At 35.9% G+C, this 15703-nt stretch overlaps 1 protein-coding gene across 6 annotated transcripts in view; it reads left to right on the top strand.

The window, feature by feature from the left end:
- GABPB1 (GA binding protein transcription factor subunit beta 1) overlaps positions 1-15703 on the top strand; it is a 79591-nt gene that overhangs the window by 38381 nt on the left and 25507 nt on the right. For 4 of the 6 annotated variants that reach the window (XM_007455529.1, XM_007455531.1, XM_007455532.1 and 1 more), the window contains 4 exons: positions 5813-5920; positions 11852-12019; positions 13639-13833; positions 15069-15180. In XM_007455529.1, coding sequence (XP_007455591.1) covers positions 5813-5920; positions 11852-12019; positions 13639-13833; positions 15069-15180 — 583 coding nt within the window. Of the gene's footprint in view, positions 1-5812; positions 5921-11851; positions 12020-13638; positions 13834-15068; positions 15217-15703 lie in introns of those variants that run through there. The other 2 variants (XM_007455528.1, XM_007455533.1) reach the window with 2 other exon arrangements.

The following is a 15703-nucleotide window of genomic DNA, read 5'->3' on the forward strand; positions in this document are numbered from 1 at the left end:
CTCCCACTGGTGCAGGTTCCTATTCTTTTGTCTCTGTTTATTCTTTTTTATTTTGCCCTACCCAGGTACGTGGGGAGTTTCTTGCCTTTTGGGAGGTCTGAGGTCTTCTGCCAGCGTTCAGTAGGTGTTCTGTAGGAGTTGTTCCACGTGTAGATGTATTTCTGGTGTATCTGTGGGGAGGAAGGTGATCTCCGCGTCTTACTCTTCCGCCATCTTCCCCTCGTCCGCTTCTATGGTTTTGCAGCCGGCAGATTCTTACCCACTGCGCCACCAGGGAAGTCCTATTCTAAAATTTTTAGTGAGACAAAGTTTATCATTAAGAATGTTATAGTAGGCTTAAATCTTTTAAGCGTTTTTATTCATATTATTTTTTGAGTGCTAATAACAATTCACATAGAACTAGTACTTTGTAGTCTTAGAGAGAGTTTTCATGTCCAATAGATGCTATAATTCTCACAATAGCTCTTCGAACTATGAATTATAGAAAATCAAAACAAAATAGACTTTAAACTTAACAAATGTAATTATTGGTAGTAATTCGTGTTACCACTAGATGGCCCTCTCAGCATGTACTTTTGAGCAAAAGTAGCAAGTTTATAGACTGAATTTCCCCTATAGATCTTATTAAAATACATTTTAATTGGAGTTAAAAATGGTTTATATCAGGTTATATGGTAAGCTTTTTTAGAAGTAGTAAAGAAATTCAAGGTGGAATTTATTAGTGGGAGTTTTTTGGTTTTCTTCTCAAGAAGAATGGAGTATTAAACTAAATGGCATTCAGTACCATACACACAGTATATTTTCAGTAAGTATTTTAAACATTCATTAAAATTTATTGAACTTAATTAGGCTTCTCCATATGCTTGTGGAAAAGTTATTTGCCACACCAAAAAAGCAACCTTTTCTGCTAAGCCTTTAACTGATCTTATGTAAATCCAGCACTTTATCTCTGAGGATTTAATATAGAGGAAACGAACTAAGTAAACTGAGTGCTCGACATGGAACTATGGTCCCCTTGGTCAATTTTGTTGTCCTAACTCAATTGAGTTCCTCTAAGGGTCCGAATTATTCTACTATGCTGTGCATGTTCCTGTCCAGTGAGAATCAGGAGTGAAATTGCTACAGTTTGGTATTTTTGTCATCTTAACTTTCACTAAATTTCTTGACAAGAAAATTAGAACATCTTTGATTTTGGTCTTACTTGATCTCACATGTATTTTCTTCCATTGATTTTCAATATTATTACCTCCATTGCTCTCTTATAATAAATATTTTGTATTGCCCATTTTACTAACTTGAAATGAAAATCATAGTTAATATTATCTATCTGTACAATTTCAAAAAATCATTATGATGCCCTAATTTTAATGTAAAGGAGAAGTAGAAGGAAAGCAATTTATAATAAAATGTGTATTTCAATATGTAAGTACTGGAGCAGACTACACTAGATGAAACAAGAGGTAGTCAAATGCTTGCGCCTGTACATAGAATGACTGAATCACTGTGAATGCGATAGCTGTGAAAGCTGATTATAATACATATTGGTGATTCAGATACCCAAGTGGCATTGGCATTGGTGACATGATTTTCCAAAATGGTGAAAAACTCTTAGTAAAGTTCTGAATAAAACAAAGAGATGCATTGTTGCAGCCTAGAAAATTTGGGGTGCATTAATACTGTGGGAAAATTTGTTTTGTTTACATATTAGTTAAGTTCTAGTCTTAGATATATTCAGTGGGACCTTTGAAAGTCAACAAGACATGTGACAATTCTTTGCCATACTGTATTGTTTCCTGCATTGCTGGACCTCTAGTATCTCTGGCACTTGCCTTTTAATTGCTGGTAAAGTATTCATCCCATCCCTCCTCCCAGTAATCCCTAAAATGCCTCTATATAAGTCCAGAGGATCCTCTAGGGGGCAGTGCTGCTACCATTGAGAACCACCAATTCAAAAGTGTCTAGCTACATTAATCCACACACCTGTATTGCTCAATGAATTTCGAAACCAAAGTAACTTAAGCATCCTAGGTCCTTAAATATGATGTTTTAAATAGTTAAGAAAATTGCAGAATTATATAAGAAGTTGATTTGTTCAAATGCATCATTGTTTTGTTGCAGTTCTTATAAGCAGATCAATATGTTTGCTATTTTAGGTCCCTAGTAGCCTCCATATTCTTTATTTTTTCCACTCTTTCTTTTTAGTAAGTCAGTAGTATATAACTTTCTTTAATGTCACCGTTTACTTTTTAACAGTCACACAATTTGTCCCTTAAAAAAACCCCATTGTTTAAATATGGAAGATATTACAGAAACTTTGTGAAATGAAGGCAAATTTTCCCATAATCATACCACCCTAACAACTGTTAATATTTTCAGTATTTTGTTCTGTATATGCATATTTTGACATTCAAAAATTAGTTTTGTGTCTTTTCACTCAACATGGCATAACTTTTTAATATTATTATATAACTTCAAAAATATTATTTTAAATTACTGCATCCTATTCTGTTACGTTCCACAATTTAACTATTTTCCTACCTTTAGTTTGTTCACATTATAAAAACATACACACATACATATTTTTTATCTGTTTCAGTATATTTTCATTTTTCCTTTAGGATAGGTCTTCAGAACTGGGGTCATTTATTAGGTCATTAGGATTAGGCTAATATTTAACAAAAGTTACATTTTTTTATAACTTCTGTTAAATATTGCAAATTGACTTTAAAAGTTATTTACTTCACATTTTTTGAGCATCAGTGATACTGAACATGTTTACTCTAGTGAATTATTTCTATTTTCTCTTTTAGAAAGTGTGTGGTCTGCCCTTTGACTGTTGATCTGTTGGGTTCTTGGGTTTTTTTGTTTTGTTTTGTTTCTCTTTTCGAATCAGACCTTTTAAATATTTCAATGTTTCTTACATTCATTTTTATGCTATCTTTGATTTTAGTTTGATTATTTTATTTGTATTTTTATGAGACGACAGTTATCTACTTGTACAAGATAGTATGTGATATCAAGGAAAGAACATGGGATGTGGAGTCAAGAAATCAGGGTTCTGGAAGGAGATATTTATAATACATATTCTATCTGATGAAGCACTCATATCCAGAATGTATATAAGAATGCTTACAAATCATTAAGGAAAAGGCAGACAATCCAATTTCTAAAGAATGAGGAAAAGCCCTAAACCACCACTTCGTAAAAGATATCCAGATATTTAAACCATCTGGCAGTATGTATGCTGAATGAATGCAGATTGATTTTATATTCCTGTGTAAGACATATTTAAAAATGTGTATTTGGGGGAAAGACTTCATTGTAAAACCAGGTTAATATTAAATTTTGGTCATCCAGACTATAGAACACTGTCTTTGTTAGTATGGCCAGTTTAGATTTTACTGTATTTCTGTAGAAGAGAGATCAGTTTTTTTTTTAACCTTATTCTGCCTTTATTAGGACACTATTATTTCTGATTCTTTGCCTATTGAATATGCTATTAATTTATATCCAGCTGGTACATATTCCCTAGGAAAAATCCTTCATTAAAGAACAGTAATCTCTTGAGTTTAGTGCTTTTAGTGGGATTAAGGAATATTTTGGGTTCCAGTGACTCCACCAATGTATGAATGAGAGAATGGGAGGAAAAAGGAAAGGAAGTCAGACATTCAAGGGTGAAAACGTTGTGAATGTCACAGAAAGGCATGAAAGACCCCCCACATAAAACCCACAAGTGCATGTGGTTATTTTTCTTATTCTTCACCATAGGATATATTATGAATTATTTCTCTTCTTACAAAGAGAACAACTATAAAAAATTCTTTCCTGTTTGGTGACAAATGCCTGTTTTGGACATGTACATCTCACCTAATCATTGTGTGAGCTTCCCAGTATTAACATCTGCTCCTGGTCACTCTTTTTATGTTTGGTTATTTCTGTGTTATGAAATCTACTAAAAAGTACAATAATTTAAGCACAAACTTGTGTTCTTTTGGGGACATTTTTTAATCAACCTTTAATCAACCCTTTTAGATTTCCTAACACTTCTAATTATGTGATGCATTTTGTTCCTTTCTGGTATAAGTAACCTCCTCCAAGCTCTGTCAACATTCTTCTCACACACATACTCCTTTCCCCTATTTTCTTGAGTAATTCCTGTTCATACCAGATTGGGATATACTAATCAACCTGACATTCCTCTTTTATAATTTATTTCCCCTCAACTCAAAGAGTATTCACTTTTTGAGACAAATTCATACCTGAGGCACATTTTTTCTTGTGTAAATTTCAGGGGTTCCATATCTTCCCATCCCCACAACCTTCAAATTCTACCTGTTTGCCTTTCCTCCAGATACATATAACATCATTGAATAGTCTTTCTGGATTTGGGAACTTTCTTCTTCTAGAAGTGTCATCTTTTGAATTTGAGCATTTCTGATACTTTCAAATCTTTCTTCCCCTAGGTACTCCTGACATGATCTTTCCTTACATATTTCAATATTTCTTATTCAAGATGACACAAACACACACACACACACACGCACACACATACACACACATACCCATCCTAGGCTGTGACATTTTCAGATATCTTGTATTCAGGATGTGGGGCATACTTACTTTATAGGTTCTTAGTGAGACACATACTCTATTGATAATACTGTTAGACTCTCTTTTCATTATTTTCATTGAATGTGAATTGTGCCTTTTATAATAAATTAATTTTATTTATTTATTTGGCTGCATTGGGTCTTTTTTTTCTTTATATTTATTTATTTTATTTATTACTTATTTTTGGCTGCATTGGGTCTTCATTGCTGCATGCGAGTTTTCTCTAGTTGCGGTGAGCGGGGGCTACTCTTCGTTGCGGTGCGTGGGCTTCAGTAGTTGTGGCGCGCAGGCTCCAGAGCGCAGGCTCCGTAGTTGTGGCACACGGGCTTAGTTGCTCCGCGGCATGTGGGATCTTCCCGGACCAGGGCTCGAACCTGTGTCCCCTGCATTGGCAACAGATTCTTAGCCACTGCACCGCCAGGGAAGTCCCATGCATTGGGTCTTCATTGCAGTGCATGGGCTTCTCATTGCAGTGGCTTCTCTTGTTGCGGAGGCTTCAGTAGTTGTAGCACGCAGGCTCAGTAGTTGTGGCTTGCGGGCTCTAGAGCGCAGGCTCAGTACTTGTGGTGCATGGGCTTAGTTGCTCTGTAGCACGTGGGGTCTTCCTGGACCAGGGCTCGAACCCATGTCCCCTGCATTGGCAGGTGGATTCTTAACCACTGCACCACCAGGGAAGCCCTGAATTGTGCCTTTTTCTGAAAGAACTTACATGCACATTGCCTGTATGAGGGTTGAAAATACTTATTTTCAAATTCTGAGCATATTCACTGTTGCTAAAAAAAGTTATGGTAGTGTTATTTTAAATTTTGTACCACTTAAAGAGGATAATATATTTACCTTATTTCTATTTACATTTGTGAGAAAACTTTATTGCTGCAACTCCTCCATTGAAAACAGTTTTTTGCTAGTTTTAAATTTTAGACAAGCTTTCTTTGCCACTTACCTCTTCTATTTTTTACCAGCTATGTTCGGAGAATTCAAATTAATTTTATTATCCTAGTTAAAAATTTGAAAAGAAAGAAAATTCTTTTCCCAAAATTCAAATAAAAATTACTTTTATATGATCTGTAGTTTCAGAGGAACTATATCACAACCTTTTGAAGGTCTAATTGAGAACTGACTTATTAGTGAAGATAGAAGGGGAAAAAGTTATGTCATAATGTATAAATGGAGATGTTAAATTCATCTATGTTTTGTTTAGATGTCCCTGGTAGATTTGGGAAAGAAGCTTTTAGAAGCGGCTCGAGCAGGTCAAGATGATGAAGTTCGTATTTTGATGGCTAATGGAGCTCCTTTTACTACAGACTGGGTAAAGAATGGTTTTAATGTTGTGGGGTTTTTTTGTTTTTTGTTTTCTCCTCCTCCTCCCCCTCCTCCTCCTCCTCCTCCTCCTTCTTCTTCTTCCTCTCATTTTTGAGTTTTTCCAGTTAAAAGTTTAGTCAGTATTGTGTTTATAAGTGGTGAAAATTTAATTTTTTTGCAAATTTGTTTGCAATTTTAGAATTATAGCTTGCTTTTAAAGAGAATGGTTCATATAATTTTTTTTATAATAGACCACCTTATCCAAATATTCTGTCCACACATGGGTTTTTCTTTAAATTACGGAGTTCAGTAATGTAGGATGAATGTAAAATGTAGCTGCTTGGGATTTAATTTAAAGGACTTATAAATAGCACAGGTAGAATTTACAATTCAGAAAAAACAAATTTGGTGTTAATGTTATAATTGATTCTAAAAAAGGAAAAATGTTTGCATTTCAATTGATACTTGTAAAACTATTGCAAACATCACTCAGAAGGAAGAAAGGAATGGGAAGGAGTTCTTAGTAATTACAGAAGGCCATTGTGAAGAAGACAGAAACCATAACTCTAGTTAATTCTGCAGGTAAATCAAAAGGGATATTCTTGGGAATGTGGAGGGTTAGGAATATAGATTAACTCTCCCACTGGTAACAACTAAAAATTCCAGAGTTTTGATTTTGTTGTTTTTAGCTTACTTGTTCCATGTTCTTTTTAACTTTTCATTCAAAACAATTTTTTTATTATGGAAAATTTCAAACATAAATCAACCCCTGTATACCCTTCAAAAATTATCAAATCAAATGAATCTTATTTCCTCTATAACCCCATTTACTTTCTTTGTTTAGTATTATTTTAAAGTAAATTTCAGGAACCATTTTGTTTCATCCATAGCTTTCAGTATCTGTCTTTAAAAGATAAAGATTTTTTGACTGAGTATATTAATAAAAACATCTTAAGGGCGCTGATGAGTTAGAAAGAAAGTAAGGGATTATCAAGCTGAAAAACTAAGCAAAGGCCATAACCCAGAGAAATTTCACCCTTAGAACATTTACTAACTCAGTAAATTTGCCAGTTGGTTTTCTACCTCCCCGGCATAGGTTACTTAAGATAAAGACCTGAGACTGCTCATAGAGGGAAGTCTCCTAGAGAGCCTTTCCCCATAATACTGGAATCCTAAAGAGATGTACCTTCGTTGTAAGGGTAAACCAGAAATACCCCCTCCCTCCTCCTACCTGATCCTGCCCCTGCCCCTGCCCCTGCCCCTGTTGTTAGGGTACTGCAAGGCAAATGAACTGGCTTGAACTAAGGTACCAAATGGAGAGAGGAAAAATTTTGTTGATGAGAATTTGGAGTCAAAAGCCATCCTTTGCACACATTTGTGGCCTTAACTCATAAATACTTATGTATTCTGCAAAACTCTGAACTGAAGAATGAATTTAAAATTATCTTTGGACTAGAGGTTACCCTTGGTTCCTGACACAAGCAAATGAATATCCTTTTTGGTTGAACCTACCTTCATCCCAGGCTTCATATCTACAAATGAAATTCCAAGGAAAATGAACAGTCAAAAATAACTGAACACGGGGACTTCCCTGGCAGTCCAGTGGTTAAGACTCCGTGCTTCCACTGCACGGGGTGCAGGTTTGATGTGTGGTCGGGTAATTAAGGTCTCGCATGCCACGTGGTGCAGCCAAACGAAAATAAAAAACCCAACAAAAACTGAACACACAAGGACACAAGGCAGCTTGGACAATAACCCACTGGAACAACTGACAACATAAGCAGACCTATAAGGACTTTAGATAAGATTTTAATAGCAGATTAGGAATAGCTGAAGAGAAAATTAGTAAACTGAAAAATAAATCTTTCAGAATGCGGTGCAGAGAAAAACAAAAAAATATAAAAGATGTCAGGAGTCATGAAGGCTAGTGTATGAGAAAGTCTAACATATATCTAATCATAAATCCACAAGGAGATTGAAAATAGGGATGAAATAATTCTAAAAGATAATGGTTTAGCTTTTCCAAGACTGATGAAAGATGGCAGCTCACAGATTCAAGTAGCCCAGAAAATCTCCAGCAGGATCAATAAAAATAATCTATATCTAGACACATCATAGTGATCCCGTAGTACATCAAGACAAAAAGAGCCTTCAAAATACCAATCAGATATCACGTCACACCTGTCAGAATGGCTATCATCAAAAGGTCTACAAATAAGTGTTGGCAAGGATATGGAGAAAAGGGAATCCTCGTGCACTGTTGGTGGGAATGTAAATTGGTGCAGCCACTATGGAAAACAGTGTGGAGGTTCCACAAAGAACTAAAAATAGAACTACTATATGATCTAGCAATTCCACTCCAGGGTATATATCTGGAAAAAATGAAAGCTCTAATTCAAAGAGATACCTGCACCCCAATGTTCATAGAAGTACTGTTTACAATAGTCAAGGTATGAAAGCAACCCAAGTGTCCATCAACAGGCAAATGGATAAAGATGATGTGGTATGTACATGTACAGTGAACTATTACTCAGTCATAAAAAAGAAAGAAATTCTGCCATTTGCAGCAATGTGGATGGATCTGGAGAGTATTATGCCTAATGAAATAAGTCAGAGAAAGACAAATACTATATGATACCACTTATTTGTGGAATCTAAAAAATTAACAAATGTGTATAGCAAAACAGAAACTGGACTCAAAGATACAGAAAGCAAACTAGTGGTTACTGGTGGGGAGAGTAAAGTGGGGAAGGACAAAATAGGGTATAGGATTAAGAGATATAAACTACTATGTATGAAATATATATGCAATAAAGATATATTGTATAGTGCAGGGAATTGTAGCCATTATTTTGTAATGACTTTTAATGGAGTATAATCTATAAAAATACTGAATCACTATGCTGTACACCTGAAACTAATATAATATTGTAAATCAGTTAGACTTCAATTTAAAAAATATCTATAAACCCTGAAAAAATAAAAGACAAAAAAATCTTAAGAAGGATTAGTGTCCATATTACATAGGGATTCCCACGACAGTGATGAAAAACAAGACAAAGAAGATAGGGCAAATGACTTGATATGGTACTTGACTAAAGAGAATGTTTGAATGACCAATAAACATGAAAAGATGCTCAGCTACATTAATGATTGGGCAAATGCAAAGTAAAATCATGAAATACTATTGCTTATCCATCAGATAAGCAAAAACTAAACAAAAAAGTCTTTCAGTACCAACCATTGGTGAGGAGATCCATAAATTGATAGAAACATTTTGGAGAACAGTTTGGCAGTACCTAGTAGATTTAAATGTGTACATACCCTCTGGCATAACTATTGAACTTCTAAGAATATTTCCAAGGGAAGTTCTTGTTCATGTACTTGAGACATGTATAAGACTGTTTTTAGTAGCAGCATTATTCATAATAATGCTCAACAGTGGATTGGTTAAATTGATTATGGCTTATTCATTTGGTAGAAAATCATAGATCAGAGAAAATTAGTGAACTATACTTATATTCGTCAACATGGGTGAATCTTACGATATTAAGCCAAAGAAGGCAAGTCTCAGAGAAATACATGCAATGTGATTCTATTTAAATAAAATTCAGAGCAGGCAAAACCAAAGTATATTATTTAGGGATACATAGTAATTTTTTAAAAAGCAAAGTAAAGCAATGTTTATTACAAAATTCAGACTAGTAATTACCTCAGGGGTTGGGGGAAGGGTTTATTAGGTAGTGGCACGTGGGAAGACTTTAAATTGCTGGTAATGTTTTATTTCTAGACTGTGATGGTATTTACCTTATTTTCCTCCTTCAAACTACATATATGTACGTATATATATATTTTGTATCATCAACCAAAAAGGTAAGGTCTCAATAAGAAAAAATTACAAAAGAAACCATTTTATCACACTGAGCAGAACTCATGGGTGCTAAATAGGCTATGGAGATATTTCATTAAATATTAGAATTTAAGAGTATAGAAAGGGCCAGTTTTAGAAAAGTATGATAGAGCATGGAGGAAGAAAGGATTGTTTAAGAATCTTCTTTAATCTGCAGGAATGACCTTCCCTTAAAAATACAAGACTTTTAATAGTAATAAAATAATTATTACCAGGGTAAATGATTTCCATTTTTACCATATATTGAGAGCACATACCTAGCTTTTTTTTTTTTTTTTTTTGCGGTACGCGGGCCTCTCACCGTTTCGGCCTCTCCCGCCGTGGAGCACAGGCTCCGGACGCGCAGGCCCAGCCGCTCCGCGGCACGTGGGATCCTCCCGGACCGGGGCACGAACCCGCGTTCCCTGCATCGGCAGGCGGACCCCCAACCACTGCGCCACCCGGGAAGCCCACATACCTAGCTTTGTATTATGACTCTTACTTGTGTGACTTCAGGCAAATTAGTAACCTCTTTGTGCCTTACTTGTTTTCTTAAAATTTTAAAAACTTTTTATTAGAGTATAGTTGATTTACATTGTTGTATTAGTTTCAGGTGAACAGCAAAGTTAATCAGTTATACATATATCCACTTTTTTTTAAGATTCTCTTCCCATATAGGCCATTACAGAATATTGAGTAGAGTTCCCTATGCTATACAGCAGGTTATTAGGTATCTATCTTATATATGGTAGTGTGTATGTGTCAATCCCAATCTCCCAATTTATCCCCCCCTTATCCCCTGGTCATGCCTTAGTTTCTTTTACTGCCAAATGAGGATAGTAATAGTACCTGTGTTTTGAGGAGATTAAATGATACAGTAGGTGTAAAGGTCTTAGAATAGTGCTTTCTATGGAAAGTGCTTAAATAAAAACCTTAGTTGCTATTGTTACAGCAGTGGTCTTAGCAAATTGCATGTTCTAGTGAACTATCTTGGTTTTTTAGAACATGAGTGCCTTGGTAATCAGGGAGTTGTAGGGACTTTTTGTGCTTCTAAATGCATGTGATATAATGTAATTCTAGTTTTCACCTATTAAAAATTATACCTCTGGGCTTCCCTGGTGGCGCAGTGGTTGGGAGTCCGCCTGCCGATGCAGGGGACATGGGTTCATGACCCGGTCCGGGAGGATCCCACATGCCTCGGAGCGGCTGGGCCCGTGAGCCATGGCCGCTGGGCCTGAGTGTCCAGAGCCTGTGCTCTGCAATGGGAGAGGCCACAATAGTGAGAGGCCCGCGTACCACAAAAAAAAAAAAAAAAAAAAAAAATTATACCCCTGATAAGGCTCTTCTTCACATTTTAGTATGTACTTATGTATATTTTGAATGTAGCGTGACTAGGCCACATGGAACCAATTTCAGGAGAACTGGGCTCTCTTTTGGTTCTTTTTTAAAAATTTTTATTGGAGAATAGTTGATTTACAATGTTGTGTTAGTTTCTGCTGCATGTTTTGGTTCCGTCTTAACTTTGGCAAGTGTACCTCACATCAGATTTTTTCCTTGAAAAATGACTATATGAACTCCTTTAAAAAGATCACTGAGGTGCTTTAATTAATTTATTTTTAAGTCCTAGAAACAGTTTAATGTAAAAATGTACACTGTTACATTTATTTGATGTGAATTTCATAGATGAAAAGTTTTGTGTGAATGGTGTGAGGAAAACTTTCTAATGCTCAAAAATTTCTGACCCTAATTATGTCTAATTCCTGATGAAATTAATTTTGTTTAGACTATCTGATAACAAAATAAAGAAAGCAAGTTTGAATTAAATGAAATATTGTCATTTCTTCCTCACTGAGAAATGAATGGGAATTCTTGAAGGCCCCTATGAAGAGACTGTGATCAGCAAAAATTATTCCTTTTCAGTTTTGAGTTACTGTATAAACATTTGATATAAAGAGAATCTGTTCACTCTGTAAACAGAATATATAAAGTAGAAGATAGAAGTATATTTAAAAATGACTACAGATGTGGATTTTTTTTCTTGTGGTATAGCTTGGAACTTCTCCACTTCATCTAGCAGCACAGTACGGACATTATTCCACCACAGAAGTACTACTCCGAGCTGGTGTAAGTAGGGATGCCAGAACCAAAGTGGACAGAACGCCACTGCATATGGCAGCTTCTGAGGGCCATGCCAGCATAGTGGAGGTTTTGCTTAAGGTATGTGTTCTCTTTCTGCACTTTGCTTTTGAAAGTAAGACCCCAAAGGCTATAAAACCATAGTGGTTTTATAAGAGGGAGAAGGGAACCAGTTTTTTTACTGACAAGGTTCTTGGACTCCTTAATCAATAGAAATTGATAAGAGGCCAGACAAGCAATTCAGGCAAGGCTTTATTAGGACTTGTGCTGTAGCACTAGGGAGCGAAAACAAGTAACAGGTTCCCTTGCTCACTCCCTGATGGGGGAGGAGCTGGTCCCTTAAATGCAGTGAGGGTAGGGGCCAGTCCAGGGGTCACATGGGAGGGGTGGCTTGGGTGGTCTGCCCACCCCCTTAGTGGTGCTGTATGCAGTACCCTGCTTTTGCTCCCAACACCTCAGAAGTGGCAGTTGGGTTTTTGGTCTTTTGTATCTTATTGTTCATAATTTGCCCCAACTGCACATGCACGCAGTTATTTTTAGTCCCTTATATTAGTTTCTTTGTATTCTATCACTGGAGGAGATGTTTGTCCAGGTGCAAGCACTGCAGCAAAGGGTCCCAGGTCTGAGCCTGTCTCCGTTTTATTAAATGTCTACTTTTTTCTCCCATGTTATCTCATTTTTTTGTGCGTAAGCATTCATTTGAGTGAAAGTTATTTTAAAGTGTTATTTTGTGGGGGGAAGAACTTCCTCATTGTATGTTTTTAGTTAAGTCAGACAATTGACTTCTTAGATCTTGGTCTTTGCTGTGGTGAGGGACTACAGCTTTGTCTTACTCAACATATTTAAAACTCACATGGAAGGGAATGTTAGGCTTGAATAATTAACAAATAATACAGGTAGGGCTTTTTCCTTAATCATCTAAATGCCAAAGAGAAAATTCTGAAACAGAGAGTGATAGATTTAGATATTCTTAATTCTTTTTATTCTGGCCTCTAGATCAACTTATCCAAAAAACATACAATATAAGCCACGAGTACAAGTCACATGTAATTCTAGATTTTGTATTAGCTACATTAAAAAAGTAAAACCAAAAGAATTTTAATATTATATTTTATTTAACTCAGTATATATAAAATATTATAATTTCAACATGAAATCAATTTAAAAATTATTGAGATGTTTTACATCCCTTTTTTGGTGTGAGGTCTTTGAATTCCAGTGTGTATTTACATGCACAGCATATCTGTATTCAGCTACATGTATCTAGTGATGACCATAATGGATAGTGTATCTCTTGATAGCTCCCTATTAATTCATTATATTGCACTGGTTTTGAAAGCAAAGGAAATTTTTGTGTAAATAAGGAGCTGGAGGGTTTTGGAGGAATGTTCATAGTTTTCCTTCACACCCTATGCCATTCTAGCCCTTCATACTCATGGCTGGATGACTGAAAAAATAGTTGCTATACACCTAAGAAATTAGAAGGAATGCAATTAGGAAAGCCAACATGTTAGGAAACTGATTACGTGACAAATGTGTGGTGATTCCTGGAACATGTAGATTATTCAACACACAAAAATAAAGAGTTGGTCATATTAATAGCAAATTCTTGGTTTAAAGCACAGTGGCTAGTATTTTCATATCAGGACTTCTTTACATTTCGTATTTTAGAAATTTCTTATTTTGAAATATTTGTATAGCATGGCGCTGATGTCAATGCAAAGGACATGTTGAAGATGACAGCTCTACATTGGGCCACAGAACACAATCATCAAGAGGTGGTGGAACTCTTAATCAAATATGGTGCTGATGTACACACGCAAAGTAAATTTTGTAAAACTGCGTTTGATATTTCAATAGACAACGGGAATGAAGATTTAGCAGAGATACTACAGGTAACTTTTGGCTTTTAATTTAAGAAAATAAAAGGATCTCTGTCGTATGGATGATTTGAACTATTTAGCTTGTAGTTTTTCATTTTGGACTTATTTTGGACAGTCCTATTCCTTTTTCACTTCCTCTTTGTTCATTGCTGTTCATTTTCCTAATTGTAAGACCACAGTCTTTGCATGTAACATTAGAAGATTAGATAAAGTGATTACTTTCAGTGTTTGTAAGGTTGTGAATTCCCTTCTATACATTTTAGTCTATTAATTATTTTGATGCATGTTTGGATACATTATGGTTTTTCAAGTCTGTTATACTTCCACTAACATTTTTTTTTAGCAATCATAATCATGTCCCCTCAGTGAGTGACGCAGTCTTCATCATTCTGATTGGTTTCTTTTATTTTTTCACCATCCTCAAAAAAATCTGTTTATGAACATAGTTATTTATGGTTTTTGGACAAGTTTTCCTACTAACCAACATTACTTCTCTTTTCTTTAGCTAGACAACATTGATGTAAATTTTCTTCTTTACTTATTGCGTCTTCTTGCCTATCTTCTTCTCCTTCCCAATAGAACTCTTCTCTAAGACTATCTGAGTCTGTTGAACTTCATCTAGTTACTTAAAAGATGTTATGTGTTCAGGAAAATAAATTTTGCTGTGCTTCTTCCAATTCTTTTACTTCCAAGAGTGCAGTTTGGAGCCTAGGGTTGAGGATGGAGGACAATTAACTGGGAAGGATGTGCTTTATATAGGTAGTGTTATATATTGCTGAATATAGTAGAGAACATAATTTGATTTAAGTAATTTAATTTCTGTAGCTGCAGGGCAGCAGAATATCTTTCAACTGTGTTCTATTTATATATAGAACACAGATTTTTTTTTTTGGCCCCACCGCGTGGCTCGTGGGATCTTAGTTGCCTGACCAGGGATTGAACCTATGCCCTTGGCAGTGAAAGCGCAGAGTCCTAACTGCTGGACCACCAGGGAATTCACTCAACTGAGTTCTATAAAATCCTTTCAGATACCTACTTCTCCTCACATGGGATTTTGCTGATTTACCTAATAGGGGAACTCAGGATATAAATGTATATCTGTGATTTACCACTATACTTTCAGTGGACCAGAAACAAAGATTTCCATTTGTATTATATGATTCTTAGATTGCAGGATGTTACATTGAAAGTCTGTCCTATATGTTCTGGTTATAATTCTGAAAACACTGTGGTAATTTGTCCTCTAGATTGCTATGCAGAACCAAATCAACACAAACCCAGAGAGTCCCGACACTGTGACGATACACGCTGCAACACCACAGTTTATCATTGGACCTGGAGGGGTGGTGAACCTAACAGGTCTGGTATCTTCAGAAAATTCATCCAAGGCAACAGGTATTGAGATGCATATAGGATAGCTGTTGGGATTTTATGCTTTAGTAGGTATTCATCCTTTTAAGAAAGGACTGTTGGAGAATGAGGGTAAGATTATATCAGCCACCCTGGTTTTCTTTGTTATAATTGGCAAAAAAATTTTTATGAGGCAAAATAATCTAAAGAAAGGTGATATTGCAAAATGTACTGCAATATTACCTTTCAAAAGTTAATGATATCCAAGCTTGTTTTTCACAAAACTAATATTATCTAAGCTTCATTTAAGAGTTGAATAAAGTAGGGCTTCCCAGGTGGCACAGTGGCTGAGAGTCCACCTGCTGATGCAGGGGACACGGGTTCGTGCCCCGGTCCGGGAAGATCCCACATGCCGCAGAGCAGCTGGGCCCGTGAGCCATGGCCACTGAGCCTGTGCTCCGCAACGGGAGAGGCCACAACAGTGAGAGGCCTGCATACAGCAAAAAAAAAAAGAGTTGAATAAAGTAAAACA

Source organism: Lipotes vexillifer, unplaced genomic scaffold (genome assembly GCF_000442215.2).
Source record: "Lipotes vexillifer unplaced genomic scaffold, Lipotes_vexillifer_v1.1 scaffold24, whole genome shotgun sequence".
In the NCBI taxonomy this organism is placed as follows: domain Eukaryota; kingdom Metazoa; phylum Chordata; class Mammalia; order Artiodactyla; family Lipotidae; genus Lipotes; species Lipotes vexillifer.